At 39.6% G+C, this 20,882-nt stretch overlaps 1 protein-coding gene across 3 annotated transcripts in view; it reads right to left on the bottom strand.

The window, feature by feature from the left end:
• The window catches only part of CDKAL1 (CDK5 regulatory subunit associated protein 1 like 1), a 729,763-nt gene that overhangs the window by 170,378 nt on the left and 538,503 nt on the right, over nt 1–20,882 (bottom strand). For all 3 annotated transcript variants that reach the window (XM_008262511.4, XM_051855824.2, XM_002714231.5), the window contains one exon: nt 13,836–14,016. In XM_008262511.4, coding sequence (XP_008260733.1) covers nt 13,836–14,016 — 181 coding nt within the window. The remainder of the gene's footprint in view (nt 1–13,835; nt 14,017–20,882) is intronic.

Raw genomic sequence — 20,882 nt, 5'->3', positions numbered from 1 at the left:
AAAAGAACCATGGTAACAAGGGGTAAGTGTTAGAAAGGGGTTTCATGTTAGATTACCAAATATACCCTGTTGACCCGAACACACACTTAACGTTAGCTCTAGCACAGAGAACTATGTTTAAGTCCCCAGGAGGTTATAAATATGGAGTTATTAATGAGGCACATTTATTACAGAAAAGAAAATGAGATAAAAAATAAGATATGTCAGTATCAGGTTCTTTCTCTTTAGAAGTTACTCCAAAGCTTCTACTCACTTCTAAAGTTGTTATTAGGGTAATAAAAATGAGTTCAAGTCAAATATTACAATTTTAATAAATCAAGTTCATATCAAAGGCATAAAAGAATTACATAGATCCTTGCAATTTTTCTGAAACTTGTATGAAACAAGGCATGTAAAAAAGTTAGACTGAAATATAATAAAGATGACTTTTCAAAGGATAGAATTTATATTCTTTTTACCTAATATAAATTCATCCAGTCTTTCTGTACCCTGATATCTACCACAACTCAGCATCTGAGAGCCAAAGTTAGAATCACATATTTTCTTATTCCTTGGGTAACTACAACTTTGCAAAAGAAGGAGAATAAAAATAAATGCCAAAAGGAAAGCAAAAAATTAAGCAAATTGAGTGTATTTCTTCTACAGTTATTTTTTTCCACTGGCATTTAAAATAATTCTCTATCAGCTCACTACAGACTGAGATCATTTGAGTCAGGGCTCTCAGAGTAGATCTGATTCTTCACTATCCTAGGGTCGAGTTATTTTAGAAAACTTGGAATACTGACTTTCCCCAAACCAATCGCAAATACCCAAGTTCAGACATTCCTGATTTCTTCCTGCAGTGGCTTATAATTAACCGAAGAGTCCACACAGGAAGGGCTTCTAGTATCAACAACAGTTTGTGTGACTTTTCTTACTTTACCATCCTGAACAAAAATCAATTCCCCACAGAAACCTGGTCCTTCCTGAAGTTAGCCTACACCTGTCATGGGGCTGTTATCAAGGCCATTACAATGAGATTCCATTCCTCATGGGCAGGTCAGAATTGGACAGACTTGGGTGCTGCCCTGGGGCAGGTCTGCAAGAGCTCAGGATCAGAGGGCGGAAAGTTTGGAGAGCAACAAGGGTACACAGGGGAAAAAGTGAGGTTAGGAAAGGATGGTTCCCACAGGGAGGACTCAGGACTGTGGCGGCGGAAATGAATGGGGAGGTGAGGTGTGACAGCAGCCCATAGCCAAGCACCCCAGGGTGAATGCCCTCCGGGGCACTTCCTTCTTGGAAAGAGTACCTCCTTCCTTTCATAAGACACTGACCCGACACCTGCTTCAATTTACTCCAGATTAATCGCATTTGCTGCATTTTCTGACATTTCATGTTCAAGACGGAAGACAACCAAAGGGCATGGTGATACTGGCAAGGCCAAGACAAGGTGTGTGATCATCACTGGCGAACTTCCCTCTACACAGGGAGCGTAACAATCTTTGCTATTGACATGTTTCTCAAAGTTCCAAGCATTTGCACCTTCCTTGCCTCCTGTGGTTTTCTGTTTGTTTGTTTTTAGTGTGAGAGTAGATAAATGGATAAAGGGAAAGTGCTCCATTTAGAAAGGATTTTAAAAAAGAATGATCCAATGAGACCTGCAGCTTCCTCAAATGTTCACAAATCTGTGTGCTCATTCGCTCTCTTCTGTCTCGGACACACACACACATTTCCACACAATTGATAAGTTTATCATCTGGTGCTTACAACAACAAAGACACAAAGAAAGATAAAGAGGCTACAAAGGAAAAGCCAATCTTGTAAACAGGCTCCAGAAGAGACAGGATTACGTTGGGAAAGGGATGGAGAGTGGACCGGGAAGCACTCTACATGGGCTGGCATTTCTGCTTCAGAGTGGAAGAGGCACAGGCCTCCACCAGGGAGCAATCTTGTGACCCTTAGGACCCAGAGCCTCAATAGTACCAGTTGGAGCAAAAGCCAGAAACAACTTGTATTGCCCCTAATTTTAGACAATATCTAAGGGTCCTTGTAAAACATGCTGGCCTACCAACATTTGATCTATGAGTCTGGGTAGCATAAACAGCAGAAAGGGCAGTTAATGAAGCTGCCTCAGAAAGTCAGACAACGCTCTTATATCAAAACACCGCACAAGGACTGGTGTTGTTCAGCAGTGGGTTAAGCTGCCATCTGTGAAGCTGCCATCCCATATCAAGTGCAGTTTTGAGTCTTGGCTACTCTGTTTCTGATCCAGCTTCCTGCTAAAGTGTCTGGGAGGCAGAAGATGATGATTTAGAAAACTTGGGCTAGGGCCGGCGCTGTGGTATAGTGGGTAAAGCAGCTGCTTGCAGTACCAGCATCCCATGTGGGTGCTGGTTTGAGTCCTAGCTGCTCCACTTTCGATCCAGCTCTCTGCTATGGCCTGGGAAAGCAGTAGAAGATGGCCCAAGTCCTTGGACCCCTGAATCTGCATGCAAGTCCTGGAAGAAGCTCCTGGCTGCTGGCTTCGGATTGGCACCTATGTGGGAGACCGGGAGGAAGCTTCAGATTGGCACAGCTCCGGCCATTGCTGCTGACTGGGGAGTGAACCATCGGATGGAGGAGTCAACCACCTCCCCCCTGCCCTCTTCTCTCTGTGTAACTCTGACTTTCAAATAAATAAATAAATCTTAAAAAAAGAATAAAATGCATGTAAAAATCTACAGCATAAAAAACTCTTAAAAATTTTTTTTCACTGGAGCTGGCACCATGGCACAGCAGGTTAAGCCACCACCTGCAAGCCAGCATCTCAGAGGAGTGCTGGTTGGAGTCCCAGATGTCCTGCTTCCAATACAGCTCCCTGCTTATGCACCTGGCCCAAGTACTTGGGCCCCTGCACCCATGTGGGAGACACAGATGGAATTTCAGTCTTCTGGTTTCAGCCTGGCCCAGCCCTGGCTGTTACAGCCATTCGGAGAGTCCACCAGGGGATGAAAGATCTCTTCGTCTCTCCGTCTCTGTCTCTGTCTCTGTCTGTCTCTCTCTCATTCTCTCTTAATTTCAAATACATAAAATAAATCTTTGAAAAAAATTTTTTACCTGTTTCTCAAAGAAAAAATTTAATTTGGCAATCTAAGATTTTAAATAATTATATATTATCAAGAAAGCTAAAAGCATCAGGATTGCTCTCATTAAAGCGACTAGATTTCTCTAAAATACTTAATTGTTAAACTTTAAGATCATATTCAGAAAAAAATTTAGAGAAGTGACATTGCTCTTTCATATGCTAGCTTTTCTTCTTTCATTTAAAAAAAGATTTATGTTACTTATTTATGAGGCAGAGTTGAGACAGAGAGACAGAGAGACAGAGAGAGAGGGAGAGAGATCTTCCATCCACTAGTTTACTGCCCAAAACAATCTCAGCCTGGACCAGGCTGAAACCAGAAGACTGAAATTCCATCCAGGGGCCAGGAGCTTCATCAGGATCTCCCAAGTAGGTGCAGGGACCCAAGCACTGGAGCCATCCTCTGCTGATTTCCTAGGTGCATTAGCAGGGAGCTGGATTGCAAGTGGAGCAGCTGGGATCAAACCAGCACCCATGTGGGATGCTGGCACTGCAAGTGGTAGCTTAACCCATTACACCATAATGACGGCTTCTGCTTTATTTTCAAATCAAAGAAATATCCTGGACTTCTAAGTACCTAGTTTGGATGAGGCATTTTATGTCACTGGATAGGTTTCCGTATATGATTTAAGAACATTCCTTATTGACAGCTATTCCAAGTATTCACCTTTACCTCTCGCTTTGAACAATCACAAGAAAACGTTACTCCTTCACAGGAAAATCTACCATGGCCAACTGTGGCAAAGCTGTCTCTAGGGACCCCAACAATGTATTCTAGCCATCATGGGAACACTCACACTGCTCAGCCTGGCGGCAGGAAACATCCCCTGTGACCCTGCCGTCCTAGGGCAGACATTCCAGAAGCAGCAGGGAACTGAACAATGATTGCCTTATGCTGACACACAGCTGAAGACACTGTCTTTACTGCCTTGTTCCAAGATGTTAAGATCCAGGGGCTGGCGCTGTGGCATAGTAGGCTAAGCCTCTGCCTGTGACACTGGCATCCAATATGGGCACCGGTTGGAGTCCCAGCCCCTCCTCTTCCGATCCAGCTCTCTGCTATGGCCTGGAAAAGCAGTGGAAGAAGATGGGCTAAGTGCTTGGGCCCCTGCACCTGTGTAGGAGACCAGGAAGAAGCTCCTGGCTCCTGGCTTCGGACAGGCCCAGCTCCAGCCATTGCAGCTATTTGAAGAGGGAACCATCAGATGGAAGATCTTTCTTTCTGTAGCTCCTCTCTCTGTCTGTAACTCTGTTTCTCAAATAAAAATCTTAAAAAAAAAGTTAAGATGAGTGAGCAGGTAGATTTACTATCATCACTTAATTCTGCACACTGATAATGAACAACCCCACAGCCATCGCTGTCACCTGCAGACGTTTCACCGAGTTACAGCCTCTAAAAACAAAGATTTCATAGTGACTTCATTATGCTTCACCGAGATCTTCTTAAAAGCAAAGTCTGGAATCTATATCTGAGGATCAAAGATGTTTTAAACTTAAGTGACCTTTTCTAGGTAGACTAAGAATCTCAACCACATTGTTAAAATACTATTATAATCACTTAAGATGAATGAAGGTTAATTAAAGAAGACTTAATGGGATAAAAATATAAACATGCAAATTTGACCTTTCATGTGAAAGTCTAAACTCACTTTCACTTGGCTTAGGTGATTTCACTATTAAATTTCTTACACGTTATTCATCTTCAAAAACCAAGAAAAAATTTTTACGTTTATCCTGTTCCTAAAAAAGTACTGCTTGATTTATTTTCATATGTTTAAGAGGGTGAATTCTTTTTTTCAGCAGGCAATAAAGGATTCACAAGGAATTCATTTTCTGTCCCTGAACAAATGCAAAATTTCAACTGAACAGTAATCTATCCATGCAGGTGTTTTAAATGATTAAAAAGTACACATTGGGGCTGGCGCCGTGGTGTAGAGGGTAAAGCCGCCACCTGCAGTGCTGGCATCCCATATGGGCGCCAGTTCGAGTCTCAGCTGCTCCACTTCCAATCCAGCTCTCTGCTATGACCTAGGAAAGCAGGGGAAGATGGCCCAAGTCCTTGAGCCCCCGCACCTGTGTGGGAAGCTTCTGGAGGAAGCTCCTGGCTCCTGGCTTTGGAACGGCACAGATCTGGCTGTTACAGCCAACTGGGGAGTAAACCAGCAGACAGAAGCGCTCTCTCGCGCGCTCTCTCTCTCTCTCTCTCTAACTCTTTCAAATAAATAAATAAATCTTTTAAGAAAGTACATATAACTTAGTTAATTCTTCAGTTACACTATAATACACCAAGACATTGAACTTTATTTCTACTAATGCTAGTACTTGTGTAAAAGTAGTTGTGAAGAGAAAAATATATACTGAAATCAGTTCTGTTATGTATGAGTGAAGGGCATACTTTGAAACTTGTTTTGATCAGAATTAAAATATATCTAAGAAAACATTATCTTCATTAAGAGGCATTCTAAAGCCAGAATAAAGGTCTTTCTTTGAAAGCAGATAGCATTGTGCTCTTCATCCAATAAGTTAGATTCTACTTTTACTGTTATTTTTTGCAAAGAAATAGAAAACAAAAAAGAATTGATATCCATTTTGTGATTATATTATACTTAAGTGAATACTTGGTATGTGAGCAGTGTCTTCTTTTTTAAAGATTTATTTATTTATTTGAATGGCAAAGCTGCAGAGAAGCAGAGAGAGAGAGAGAGAGAGAGAGAGAGAGAGGTCTTCCATGCACTGGTTCACTCCCCAAACGGCCACAATAGCCAAGAGCCAGGAGCTTCTTCCATGTCTCCCATGTGGGTGCAGGAACTCCATCTGGCTCTCCCATGTAGGTGGCAGAGGCCCATACTAGACTATCAGCACTTGCCTTCCAGGTTCATTAGTGGATCACTGGGTTAGATGAAGAGCTTTGACTTGAACCCAGGCTCTCTTTTATGTGGAGGAGAGTGTCCCAAGCAACATCTTAACTGCAGTGCCAAATGCCCACCCATCATTAATTCTTAATTCTTTTTATTTAAACTTTGGAATTGTACAAAGAGGAAACTTCCAAGGGACAATTTTATCTATAGCATAACTGCAGAAATGTAAAGGAGTGTTTTGGATTGAACTGTATCTGTTCAAAAAAGTTATGAAGTCCTAATTGCCAGTACCTCAGAATACAACCTTACATGGAGACAAGGTTGTAGGCTGCACCCCTAATCCAAGTATGACCGGCGGTCCTTAGAGAAGGACAGTCACATGAAGAGAAGGATGCATGGGCCACCTTGTGACAAGGACAGGAGAGACTGAATTACATAGATTGTAAGTCAAGGAACACCAAAGGTTGCCAGGAAAACACCAGAAGCGAGGAAAGGCAAGGAAAAATTCCCTTCTGTGGTTCAAATGAGGGCAGGTGTCTGCCTTTGTAGTTTTAACCTCCAGTACTGGAAGAAAGTTCGGGTCTGTTCTTCACAAACTCCCGGTTTGTGGTACTTTATTACAGCAGCCCCAGAAAACTATTATGAAGAGGCTGAGTGAGGGGAGAATATTGATGGAGAAACCCCCAAATACTGGCTTTGGAGAACAGAAGAGTGGAACTGAGAATGATGAAATAAAACAACTTCACATGCCAGCCTAGAACAATCCTGATCGTAAGTTTACTATTTTATATTAATGTACCATGGAAAGTTGGTAACTTCTACAATTGAGACATTACCAAACACTTTAAGAGAATAAGAAAACAAGCCAGAGAATGGGAGAAAACATGTGCAAAATATAAATATGATAAAATACTGTTATCCAAAATATACAAAGCACTCTCAAAACTCAACAGAAAGAAAACGAACAGCATGATGTAAAAATGGGTGAAAGAGCTGAACAGGCATTCCACCAAAGGAATCACACAGGGGCCAATAAGCATGTGAAAAGATGCTCAGGGCCGCACCGAGGCTCACTCACTAAGCTAATCCTCCGCCTTGTGGCGCCGGCACACCGGGTTCTAGTCCCGGTCGGGGCACCAGATTCTGTCCTGGTTGCCCCTCTTCCAGGCCAGCTCTCTGCTGTGGCCAGGGAGTGCAGTGGAGGATGGCCCAAGTGCTTGGGCCCTGCACCCCATGGGAGACCAGGAGAAGTACCTGGCTCCTGCCATCGGATCAGCGTGGTGCACAGGCCGCGGTGGCCATTGGAGGGTGAACCAACAGCTAAAGGAAGACCTTTCTCTCTGTCTCTCTCACTGTCCACTCTGCCTGTCCAAAAAAAAAAAAAAAAAAAAAAAAAAAAAAAGATGCTCAGTACCACCTATCATCAGTGGTTTGCGAATTTAAACCACAATGAGATGCCACCACCCTTCCTTCTATGACAGCAGCTGAAATCCAAGTGAAAACACCAAATGCTGATGAGCACGTGGAGCAACAAGAACTCTTGCTTGCTGCTGCTGGGCAGCAAATGTGTACAATCCCTGTACATGAAGCAGGACATCCACTTTGGAAGACAGTGGGTGGTTTCTTACAAAACTACATACAACCTTACATACAACCCAGTAATTACACTCCTTGATGGATGCCCAAATGAGCTGAAAACTTATGTCCACCCAAAAAACTCTGCCTGGATGTTTATAGTAGTTTCGTTCATAACTGCCAAAACTTGGAGGCACCACGATGTCCTTTAGTAGGTGAATAAACTGTGGCATGTCTAGATATTATTCAGCACTGAATAATATTCAGTGTGAAAATGAAATGAGCTATGAAGCTGTGAAAAGACATGGAGGAATCTTAAATGCATATCCCTAAGTGAAGGAAGCCAATCTGTAAAGGCCATATACTGTACGGATCCAAACACATGATACTGAGGAAAAGGCGAAACTATGGAGACAGTGATAAGATCAGCGGCTGCCAGGGTTGGGGGAAGGAAGGCATGAACTGGCAGAAGACAACTTTGAGAGCAATCAAAGTATTCTCACAATATTATAATGATATATATAAATATATCATTACACATTTCTCAAAGCTCATAGAACTTATAACATATATATATATATATAACTATTCTCACCATATTATAATGACATATATATATAAATATGTCATTACACATTTCTCAAAGTTCATAGAATTTATAAAACCAATAGTGAACTCTAAATGTTAACAATGAACTGTGGGCAAAAATGATGCGTCAATGTAGGTTTGTTCACTGTACCCTGGAAACCGTGCATGCTGGTTGGGGACGCTGATGATCAGGGAGGCTGTGCATGGTGGGGGCAGGGTATATAGCCCAACTCTACAGACTTCCTGCTCAGTTTTGCTGTGAACCTAAACTGCTTTTTCTAAAAAAAAAAAAATAAAGTCTTATGTTAAAAATAGATGCTGCTATATGAGGAATGGACGGCTATGGACTAAAAATATGAGAAAGATCTGAGAGGCTGCCTGAGAACAGACCAGACAGGAAAAGCACTTGGGACTGATGTTATGCAGTGGGTTCTGCTCTGGTGATGGGACTCCAGCTTGCAGCAGACCAATGCTCCGCCACGAACAGCTAGAACAGTTGAGTAAAATGTGTAATATGCACTATTGGAATCTCTGAAAGCCACTAATGCAGTGAGGACCTGAGGGACCAAGATCAGAGAGAAGAGAAGCCCATGGAAGAGAGCTCAGCCCCATATGGGATACCGGCACTGCAGGCAGAGGCTCTACCTACTAGGCCACAGCAGCGGCCTCAGCGCGATTTTAAAATAGGTTTTTTGCAACTCACAATGGTTCCTTTCTCTGTTAAAGAACTCAAATAAACTGGTAGAAAAAAAAAGTGAATAACTTGATTAAATGAGTAAACAATATGGTTAGGACACTCACTAAAGAGGAAATTTTATTTTAAAATGAATAGCTGGAAACAATGAACATACAAATAGATTAGGTAGCAAAATGGCATTGTTCACCCACCAGACTGGCAAAATTAAAAAGGATGACAAGGGCTGGCATTGTGGCACAGTGGGTAAAACTGCCCACAATGCCAGCATCCCATACGGGCTCCAGCTCAAGTCCCAGCTGCTCCACTTCCGATCTAACTCCCTGCTCACAGCCTGGGAAAAGCAGCCGAGGATGGACCAAGTACCTGGGTCCCTGCTACTCATCCAGGAGACCTGGAAGAAGCTCCTGGCTCCGGCCTCAACCTGGTCCAGCCCCAGCCATTGCAGCTGTCTGGGGAGTGAACCAGTGGATGGAAGACCTACCTCTCTCACTCCTCTCTCTGCAACTCTAACTTTCCAACAAACAAATAAATCAAAAAAAAAAAAAAAAAAAAAGGAGACAATACCATCTAACCTGATAACAAATGGGAATCAGAGCATAGAAATCACAGTAAGTTTTGGGGAAAGTTGCCAGGCAGATAGATGAATTAACATTAGAATACATCTTTGGGCTGGGTCTTTGACACAGTATTAAGACACCACTTTGATGTCCATATTCCATATCAGAGTGCCTGGGTTTAAGTTTCAGCTCCACTTCTGATCCTAGCTTTCTGCTAATGCGGGACACAGCGGGTGATGGGTTAAGTACTTTGGTCCCTGTCATCACTTGGGAGACCCTGCTGAGTTCCAGTCTCTGCTGTAACAAGCAAATGGGGAATGAATCAGCAGATGAAAGATATTTCTCTTTACTTTTCAAATAAAGCAAAAACAAACACATAAAAATACATCTCTTTTATCCAGAAATCCCAATTTACCTTACGTAGAGCAATAAAGGCACCAACAAATTAGGATGCACACAGAAAACTTTTTACTGTGACACTAGTTCAAGTGACAGGAGAAAGCTGGACTACGGGAATAGGTGAATAAAACATATTAAGCCTTACCATGGAATATTATCTAGCTACTGAAAAGTCTGGGTTGGGCCTATTTATGTACTGACTGGGAGGGATGTCTATAATATTTTATGTAATGGAAAAGAGTAACTTGCAGAGCAATATGTGTGATGTTTTATATTTTTAAAAAATACGTATTTGTATGCATGTACATATATGTACAGGATATTCTAAACATAATGTACATGTACATAAAAAGCTACTTCTTAGTTTAGAAGCATGAGAGAGAGAGAGGAATGGAAAACCTATGCCGAACCCCTCTGCACTGTCCAGCGCCAGGTAGGATGAGCAGGAAGCAGCTGAAGACCTGCCATGAAGAAAAGGCCTTGGGAAACACCTCACAGTTCCAGTCGGGACCCAGAAGAACTACACCTGGTGGTATGTTAGACACAGCTCGTAGCAGCTCAAGCCAATTCTATGTCCAGGGGTGTGGCACTGGGGGTTTGAAACTGGCAACAGTGCACTTGTTTGCATCAAGGGAACTGGCAACGCTGCATGACAGGACCCTTTCCTCGGAGAGGCAGTTGTTCACTACTTGCCAGCACACAGAATACGGCCAACGTAGAAATAAACCAATGTCAGAAAGACGGAGAAACCATTTCAGAAATCAACCCAAGACAGGGTAAAACAGTCAGTACTTACCTTAGGGCCCTCCCTGTGCTGTGGAATCTACAGGGTTACTTTGTTTTACCTGATAAGCAATGGTCATCACTCAGTGAAAAATTACCAAGGACATGGAGAGAGATAACAAAAGACCAGACGCGAAAACAAAAAACAAAGAACAAACAAACCACAACGAAAGAAGGCAATGAGGAACGAGATTCAGATATTGGAGAAATTAGAATGTTAAGAGAACAGAATAATATGTTCAAAAATAGAAAGGAGAATATGGAGAATTTTAACTATAATAATGGAATCTATGAAAAAGAATCAAATCATAATTCTAGAAGTAAAAAAAAACAATGAACAAAAATGAGAAATTCCAAAGATGGATTTCACAGAATAAGAATAAATGGAAGGTCAAAGGTGGGAAGGCAAAGATGCCCAATTCTATTCAGTGGTGCCCTGAGCATTCAAGCCAGACAATAAAAAAAAAAAAATAACAATTACAAGGATTGGGAAGGAAAAAATAAAACTGTAATTATTAGATGACAAAACTGTATACGTAGGAAATCTGAAAAAAAAAAAACTAAAAAAAACTATTAGCATTGTAAATAACAGAAGTAAATATTCAATATATTTAAATCTAAAGAGCAACTAAAAATGAAAACCAAAAATTTCAACAGTATCAAAGAGAACACACATGTAGGAATAAATCTAATAAATGATGTGTAAGACGTGTACAGAGAAAACTACAAAGCATTACTGACAGAAGTCAGAGAAGATCAAAATAAACAAATGCTATTTCATTCAAGGACAGAAAACTTGATACTGTCATGATGTCAGCTTCCATCCAAATGATCAATTAAGTCACTATTACATTTTAATGAAAATTCCAGCGAGATTTTTGCTAAAACTGCATATTTGCAAGAGCACAGGAACAAGAATAGTTAGCAAGATTTTCAAGAAAAAAAGTTGAAATATTTATGCTGCCAGTATCAACAGCTAAGTGCACATCTGTTTTACACTTGATCTGTATAGGATTTGAATAGGATGACCAGGCAGAGCAGTAAGCAAAGAACAAGTTTTTAAAAAGATGTATGTATGTGTGTACATATGTATTTAAAAGGCAAAGTGACAGAAAGAGAGGGAGAGACAGAGAAAGATTTCCCATCTGCTGGTTCACTCTCAAAATAGCCACAGCGGGCCCAACTTTGTCCTGGGCCAGGTTAAAGTTAGGAGCTCCATACGGGTCTCCCACAAGGGTGGCAGGGGCCCAAGCACTTGGGCCATCTCCTACCACTTCCCTGGCTCATTAGCAGAAAGCTGGATTGGAAATGGAGTAGTCAGGACCTGAACCAGCATCTGATATGGGTTGCTGAAGTTACAAACAGTGGTTTAATCCACTGTGCCACAGTGCAGATGGGCCCCAAGAATGAGAGTTTGAATAAATGGAATTGACTCAAATGGATATCTTCATGGAAAACCAATTAACCAATCTTAATTTTCCCCCAACCCAATCCAAATACACCCCATACCTTAAATAAACTGCAACCTTACCATAGCTCTAGAGGTAAAAGGGAAAACGATAAAGATTTCTAGAACAGTACATTGAGGGGCATCTTCATGATGGTATGGGAAAGTTAAACAGGACACGGAAACCACTAACCACAAGGAAAGTACTAGTAAGTTCTATCATATTAAAATTAAGCATATTCTTCAAAAGGTACCATGATAAGAATGAGGAGATAGGTTACAGAATGTGAGAATTACTATGACCTACAAAAAAGGTTTGTACCCAAAATACCTAAGTAACCCCTATTCATCAGAATGGAGAGTAAGTCAAACTGCCAAGCCAATAGGTAAATGGGTGAATGATTTGAACAGGCACTTCCTGAAAAAGGATATTCAAATGGCCAATACACACACACTGTTGTACTCAGCGTCATTAGTTGGCAGGGAAATGAAAAATCACAGTTAAGATACATTGCCTATCCATCAGAAGGGCTACCATTAAAGACACAATACTGGTAAGTGTTGGTGAGGATATGGAGTGACTAGTATGTTTATACATTGCAACTGCAAATTTATTCAACTATTTGAAAAAACTATTTGGCAGTATCTAGTGAAGCAGTTCAGTACAAAGTTCTATGACCCAGCAATTAACCTCCCGGCAGAAATGTCTACACATGACTAGCACAGAACACAAAAAGCTGATTAGTTGCAATACTAATATCGGGACACTGAAAATACCCAATTCCTTTTAAATGGCAGAATGGACAAAACTGTGATACATGCACATATACAATCCTACATACCAATGAAAATAGTAAATGAGATACCATGAAAAATACAGGCTAGTTTCACTAACATAACACTGAGGAAAACAACAACAAAAAACACGGGTGAATTCTTCCAATTTTGTCAAAGTTTAAAACAGGGAAAATGGATACTTAGTGTCAGCAGGAGGGATAGCTGTTTCCTTTGGGGAATGGGAGAGGGCAGAAATCCATTAACGGTATCACAGGGACTTTGTGGCACTGTTAACGTTCCCTCCGTCTCCTACTTCCTGCCTTATTTTTTTTTTTTTTAAGATTTGTACTCATTTATTTGAAAGGCAGAGAGATAGAGAGAAAAAGACAGAGACCAAGACAGAGAGAACCCTCCATTCATTGGTCCACTTCCCAAATGACCCAATGGCCGTGTCTAGGTCAGGTCAGTCAGGAGCCAGGAACTCCATCTGGTTCTTCCACAAGGGTAACAGGGTCCCAAGAACTTGAGTCATCATCTAATGCCCTCCCAAGCCCATCAGCAGGAAGCTGGATTGGAAGCAGAGCGGCTGGGGTTCGAACCAGCACCTTGACATGGGATGCTGGCATCAGAAGCCGTGGTTTAACCTGCTGTGCCACACCAGCTCCGCACATTTATTTTGAGTCATTTTATTCTAATACATATGCATGGATTTAAATTTTTTTTTTGCACCAAAACAAATTTATCCTTTAATTCCACTTTCCAAAAACTTTTTGAAGTGTCCGCATACACACAGGTAAATACTAGATAGTATTTAGCCTTTTTCCCCAATGCCAGCTGAGCCTCACCCTTCAAAAGAAGAAAAAGGTAGTATTTTAGTAGCTTAAGGTCATTTAACTTCTCCAAGGTCACCCTAGCTCCTGACACCAATTTGGAAATCTCCCTGTACCTTGTAAGTTAAGGGTTATACCATGAGAAAGCTGTGCTAATGTGAGCAACACAAATGCAATTTTCGAGCTATTGGCAAAAAATAATACCTTACAAGAAAATATCTTACCATGTGTGCTGGAACCTGTTCCATTTTTGCAGCAGGGGTTCCTGGTCTTGGGTAAAACTGGTTAATAAAGAGGCTTGGAAATTTGTACTCTTCAACAAGTTTCACTGTTTCTTGAAAATCCTGATCTGTTTCTCCAGGAAAACCACAGATAATATCTGTGGCAATAGTTATTCCAGGAACTCTAGAAAAATAACAAGACAAAAATGTGAAAAGGTGAATACAGGTCATAATTATGCTATTTCCCTGGCATATTCAATACCATTTTTAAAGAAAGACTCTTGCAGATTGTCCTTAAAAGCCCTAAATACTAAAAGCTTATAATGAAATACAGTGACCTCATGTCATCCTCAGTAACATACCTTTTAAACTATTTTATATGTTTCTTTGTTCTTTCCTCTGTATTTTAAAGTAGATGGTTATTTTTGCTATTTACGGATTTACTGATTTTTAGGCAATATCTATTATGTGAAATGAAGATATAGCTCTTAAACTATTCTGTCCTTCCTCAATACTCAACATGTTCACTGCACACTTGTCAGTTTAACTAACATTTCCATTGCTATTACTATATACATGGTTTGTTGCAGCGCCAACTAGTATACCATCAAGTTATATTTTCCCATAATGTATAATTTTTCCTAGAGTGAACAATTGCCCCTCTTAAAAATATTTGCTCCATATTCCATGTACCTATGTTAGTGTTTTTCACAAGTTCCCACCAGACCTATCAAAAAACCAAAACCAAAACCAGGGGCCAGCGCTGCGGTGCAGCCAGTTGAGCTGCTGTTAGGGAAGCTGCAGACGCTGGATTAGGCACTGAGTTCCTGCCACCCATGTGGGAGACCCGGATGGAGTTCCTGACTCCTGGCTGTTGTGGCCATTTGGGGAGTGAATCAGCTAACAGATCTCTCTGTCTCTCTCTGTCACTGTCTTTCAAACAAGCGATCTTTGAAGAAATACTAATTTTTAAACCCAAATGTATTATATAATTCATCAATTCTTTTTTTTTCCCCTGGAAATGAAATGACATTTCTACTTTGAGTATGTGTTGCTTTTATTATTAACTGGCTGTTATCCTTGGATGTTGCTGTCTTGGTGTTCTTTCTTTTAATTCCTTCTTGTTAGTTCTTGATTAAGCCAGGGATATGTTGCTACTACTCTTAGTAAATCTGCAAGTGTCTGAATCTACCCAAACTGTTGACAGTACAGTTATACAGTGCATTCCAAGTGGAAAAATATTATCAGAATTTTGCATTTTTTTAAAACTGGCAATGTAGCATGCTTCATTAGATTCGCCTCCAGCACTCTTGAGATTAGAGCAGGCTGGGATGTACCACTATGTTCCTAAGTCCGTATGTATGGAATAAATGAAATTTGTAATAATGTAAATAAAATTAAATAAGTAAATAAAATTAAAAAAATTTTTATTCTTGATGCTTTTAAAATGCATGAATATTATAGTATTAAAATAATTAAATTTGTTATAAATAAATAAAATTTACTATTATAAATAATAAAAATATTATCAATAACTTGGATTGGATCTTTAAATTTTTGTATAAGGTACAATCCAGAGACTTTTTTTGTATTGTTGCTGCTGCTTTTTTTTTTTTTTTAAGATTTATTTATTTATTTGAAAGGCAGAGTTACAGAGAGGCAGAGACAGAGAAGAGACAGAGACAGAGACAGAGAGAGAGATCTTTCATCCACTGGTTCACTCCCCAGATGGTCACAAAGGCCAGAGGTGTGCAGATCCAAAGTCAGGAGGCAGAAGCTTTGTCTGGGTCTCCTACATGGGTCAGCGGCTCAAGGACTTGGGCCATCTTCTGCTGCATTCCCAGGCCATAGCAGAGAGCTGGATTCAAAGAAGAGAAGTCAGGCCTCGAACCGGCGCCCGGCACCAGCACTGCAGGCAGTGGCTTTACCCGCTACATTGTATTGCTTCTTTAACTATTTTTCTCTTTTGGGGACTCTTCTCTAAATATTAAAACTACTGGATTAATCTAAGCATTTTCTCTCTTATTTTCCAACTTTGCCCTTTTGTTCTATTTCTTAGAAAGTTTGCTTGAGTACATGAGGGTATTTTAAAAAAATCGCAGAGAAAGGATTTAAGAGATGAATTTATTCTGTTGCAAAAATATTTGAAATCTATCCATAATTAGTTCATGATATGCATTTTCCATGAACATTTTGAAGACCCATGAATCTTCCAACTCTTCTATCTAAAGAACTTTAATTCAGATTACAGTTTAAATTTCTCAGTGCTCATGTTCCAGTTTTCCTTTTTACACTATTCTCTTCTTGTTTTCCAGATGCCACATCTTTTACTAATCAAAGTTTGCTGCAATTTTTCTGCTGCTCCCTGCATTATGTCTACCTCCCCCAGGTTCCTGTACTCTCATACCGCTAATTCATGGTTGAGAGTTTCCACCCACAAAGAGTAATTCTGGCTGCCCTTTTCTATTTAAGAGCAAATCACTAAGAGCTTTGTGTCACAGAGAGATTGGGTAATAAGCGCCCCTTGTTTTGGATAGGTCCAGTGTTAGATCTTGCAAGTCATTTCTCTGTGGTCATTCAGTTTCTCCATGAGTTTGCTACAATGCCCCATTGTATTGCAACTGTACAACAATAACAGAATGACATTACTAGTACTCAAAAACCCAGTATTATTCAGGAAAAATAGTCTCAAACACTTCAACTCATATAATAAGTACATCTATCAGTTTCCCTTTCACCTTAATGTGGTTCTAGGCAGATGAATAAAAGTTTATCTAATTAAGACATGTAAGATAACCTGAAGCATAACAGAGAACAAAGAAGTACCAATGACAAGAGGTAAATTACTGAGTTCCTAATAAAACAGCCCCATAAAACAGCTTTTCATATTGTTTGCACACTACTTTAATGTCTATGTAAAAAACATACCAAATATTTCAAAAAACTATTTCATTTATCATTTCTACCTGGTCTCGCCTAGCTACTAATTTGCTTGAATTTTAATTTTGGTACGATAAATTCCAAGAACTTGAACAAAAATCTGTAATGAAAAATGACAATATCAATATAGAATAAAAATGAAACAGCATATTTTAAATTTTAAAGATATTTTATTTTGATATAATCACATTTACATTCTTTATTGGTAATTATTAAAATTCCATTTGAAAAATCATAAAATTCATATCTTGCTACTGTAAGATATAGATAAAAAGACTTTTACACTAACTACAAAGCATGTGGAAATGGAAAAATTACGTGAGTAATTTTCAATTAGATAGTTTTACATTTGTCCTTGAAGTACTCCTGATCAAAATAAATCCTAACTAAAAATAAATGAAAAAGATTACAGCAGATGACAAAGAGGAGCCCATCAAACCCTAGGAAACTTAAAAAAAAAATCAACCTTAGAAAACTGCCTGTGGAATATGGCAGAAACAGACAATTGGTTATTGTCTTAAGTTATGAATTGGAACACACTGGCACCAGATCATGGGGTATTCCCAGTGGAAAGTACCTTACTGATTTCCCCCATCCTAGTGCAGCTCAGTATTGTGTAACACCTGCTTACTTTGGCCTTAGGGTCAATAGAGAGAAAGAAGAGACAAGCATTTAAAGAAGTCATAATATAATAAAAGTTAAAGAAAAGGATGCTCAGTGCATGGAAACATTTGATCAAAGGTCGGTGGATAATAGGTTAGAGGACATCACGGATTAGTGACTTGCACTAGTCAGTATTTCAAAGTGAAAGCAGTTTGTCTGGTTTCAAAGCACAGAATAATCTGATTACTTAGTTTTTAAAGTAGAGACCGCACTTGCATGTTAAACGAGTGTCATCTATACATTAATTTTATGTATGAAAACGGTACCACTTACATTCTTGAAAGCAATCTGGCCCCTTAGGTGAGCCAAAGAAAATCTCATTTACACTGTTAATTTGCCTAGTAAATAATTCTCCTCAGTATATGGGAAAAATCAAAGAAGTTTGAAGTGGAACAAATTCTAAATTAATAGCAAACAATTTAAGTGGCTAAGAGGAAATTATAAGGGGTATAACATAGAATATTAATCCAAATATTTAAGATGCTAACTGGAGGTAAATGCTGTCTTTGAGATGCAATGAATTTTCAAAATACTGTATTTTTTAAAAATGGTAATTTCCACAAATCTCTTAGAGAGTGTAATATATGTAATTTCTAAGTGGTGTATATTCTTAAATTTTAAAATCTTTCCATATTTATGTTTTCATAGCTTTAAAGAAAATTCTTAAAGGTGGAAATGAAAAGATTCAATCAGCTTAAATAAAAGGGAACCTTTGACCCATTAGGTTTCCACCCTCTATTTACCAGGAAAATGGGATTATTACATAACTTGGAATTAGAATAAGAAAGATTGCAATGATAATTTACAGAAAGCTATTGGAGCAGGGTAGGGGGAGGAACTGGCATTTGATGCAGCAGGTTAAGCCGCCGCCTGCCACACTGACATCCCATATGGGTACAGGTTGGAATCTGGGCTGCTTCTCTTCAGATCCAGCTCCCTGCTTCTTCACTTGGGAAAGCAGTGGACCATGACACAAGTTCTTGAGCCTCTGCCACCCACATGGAAGACCTGGATGGAGTTCAAGGCTCCTGGCTTTGGCCTGGCTCAGCCTCAGCTGTTGGGGCCATTTGGGGAGTGAACTGGTGGAATGGAAGAGCGCTCTCTCTCTCTCTCTCAGCTAATATTTCAAAGACATCTAAGTATTTTAAGATTTAATTACTTTATCTTGAATAAAAATACACACACACCACACTTTGGACATTTAAAATACTACTTGATGTTATACTTTAATTCATTTTGAAATTTTCACTTAAAATTTGGTGTTTCACAGGCAAAACTACATACACACAAAAAGAGTGATTCTGCTTCAACGCTCAGATCAATAAATTATGAGCTTCAAATTCCACCTGTGAACAAAGTAAAGCTAATACAAATTTTATTTAAATCAAGAGAAAAAACACAGGAGTGTTCAGTGAAGGAGTAGGGCCATCAAAATTATTGGGCATAAACAAAACACATGATTAAAAGGAACATTTTTGGGGCCAGTGCTGTGGCATAGTAGGTTATGCCATCACCTGTGATGTCAGTATCACATTTGGGCACCAGTTCGAGTCCTCACTGCTCCACTTCTGATCCTACTGCCCGCTAATGTGCCTGGGAAAAGGAGTGGAGGATGGCCCAAATACTGGAAGAAGCTCCTGGTTCCTGGCTTCAGTCTGGCCCAGCCCTGGCCACTGTTACCATCTGGGGAGTGAACCAGTGGATGGAAGATCTCCTCCCTCCTCCATCTCTCTCTCTCTCTCTGTCTATAACTCTGCCTTTCAAAATAGATTTTAAAAAATAAATAAAAGCAAATTTTTAGTCCTATGGGGAGTTATTCCAGGACAACTATTTAAATATTTTTGGAAAAAGTAAACAGGAGGTAGACAGGGGAGAAAGGTGTCCTGAATTCAATGCGAATGTGAGCATAACACATCTACAATACAGAAGACTCAGCTAAAGGAGTGCTTGCAGAGGAAACAGATGAAAATGCCTGTGTCAGATATAAAGCCAAAATGCAAGCTTCCACATCAAGAGGCTAACAAAGAAGAGCAAATCAAATCCAAAAGAAGACAAAAGAAATAATAAAAGAGAAGAATGAATGATATGGAACACAATAAGGAAAAATCAACGAAAGAGTTATCTCTGAAAAACATTACTACAAATACGAAAGTGCTAGGTAGGCTGAGAAAAGAATGCACAGAGGCTGGCACTGTGGTGCAGTGGGTTAAGCCTCTACCTGAGGCGCTGGCATCCCATACGGGCACCGGTTTTAGACCCAGCTGCTCCTCTTCTGATCCAGCTCTCTGTTATGGCCTGGGAAAGCAGAGAAAGATGGCCCAAGTGCTTGGGCCCTTGCACCCATAGGGAGACCCAGAAGAAGCTCCTGGCTCTTGGCTCCTGGTTTGGATCAGCCCAGTTCTGGTCATTGTGGCCATTTGCAAAGTGAAACAGTGGTTGGAAGACTCTTCTCTCTGTCTCTCCCTCTCTCTGTAACTTTACCTCTTAATTAAAGAAATAAATAAAATCTTTAAAAAAACAAACAAACACACAAATGACCAACTTTAGGCATGAAGGAGGGGACAACACTACAGATGCAACTGACAGTAAAAGGACACTAGAGTATATTATGAACAATTCTATGCCAATTAAGTTCATCACTTACGTGAAATGGGAAAATTCTTTGAAAAATATAAATTATGAAAATGCAACTAAGATAAAACAGAAAATCTTAATATCATCATACCTTTTAAAAGAAAAAACAAACTGTGTTTGTAATTTAAAAGCTTGCCATCCAAACCAAACCACTAGGTCTAGGTGGGTTCACAGTGAACACTTAGGAAAGAATAAAAATCAATTGTATAGAAACTATTTCAAGGATAAATGAAAAAAAAAACTCACTTTACAAGCCCAGCATTACTCTGTTATGAAAACCAGAGGAAGAGATTAGAAGTAGCCAGACATGAGCAGACAAAAATTCTTAACAAAATATTGGTGACCTGAACCCAGCAAACCATGCAATAAAATGGATAGCATTTCAAGACCATGTTTTTAATTCTCAGAATGTAGGGTTGGTTTGACATGCAAATACCAATTATTATAACATACCATGCTAAAAGAAGAAAACAAAAACCTCCTGGTAATCTTGAGAGATGCAGAAAACTCAGTTGACCCATCAGACAACTCTTAGAAAATGAGGAATAGGAAGAAACTACTTCAATCTGATAAAGGACAGCTATTTAAAAAGTACACCTAATATAATTAATAGTGAAAGACTGAATGCTTTCCCACTAAGGTTGGTAATAAAGCAAGAATTTCTGCTCTTAGTTCTTCAATTCAACATATAACTGTAGGTTCTAGCCAGGTTAGAAGAACAAGGGGTTGAAATTAAAGGCACATATGTTGCAAAGGAAAAGGTAAACTTTTTTTCCCCCTGCAGGTGACATGATCTCACATATAGAAAATTTA

This window comes from Oryctolagus cuniculus, chromosome 5, assembly GCF_964237555.1.
Source record: "Oryctolagus cuniculus chromosome 5, mOryCun1.1, whole genome shotgun sequence".
NCBI classification, from domain to species: domain Eukaryota; kingdom Metazoa; phylum Chordata; class Mammalia; order Lagomorpha; family Leporidae; genus Oryctolagus; species Oryctolagus cuniculus.
The sequence above is the reverse complement of the archived record's forward strand: the minus strand, read 5'-3'. Positions and strand labels throughout refer to the sequence as shown.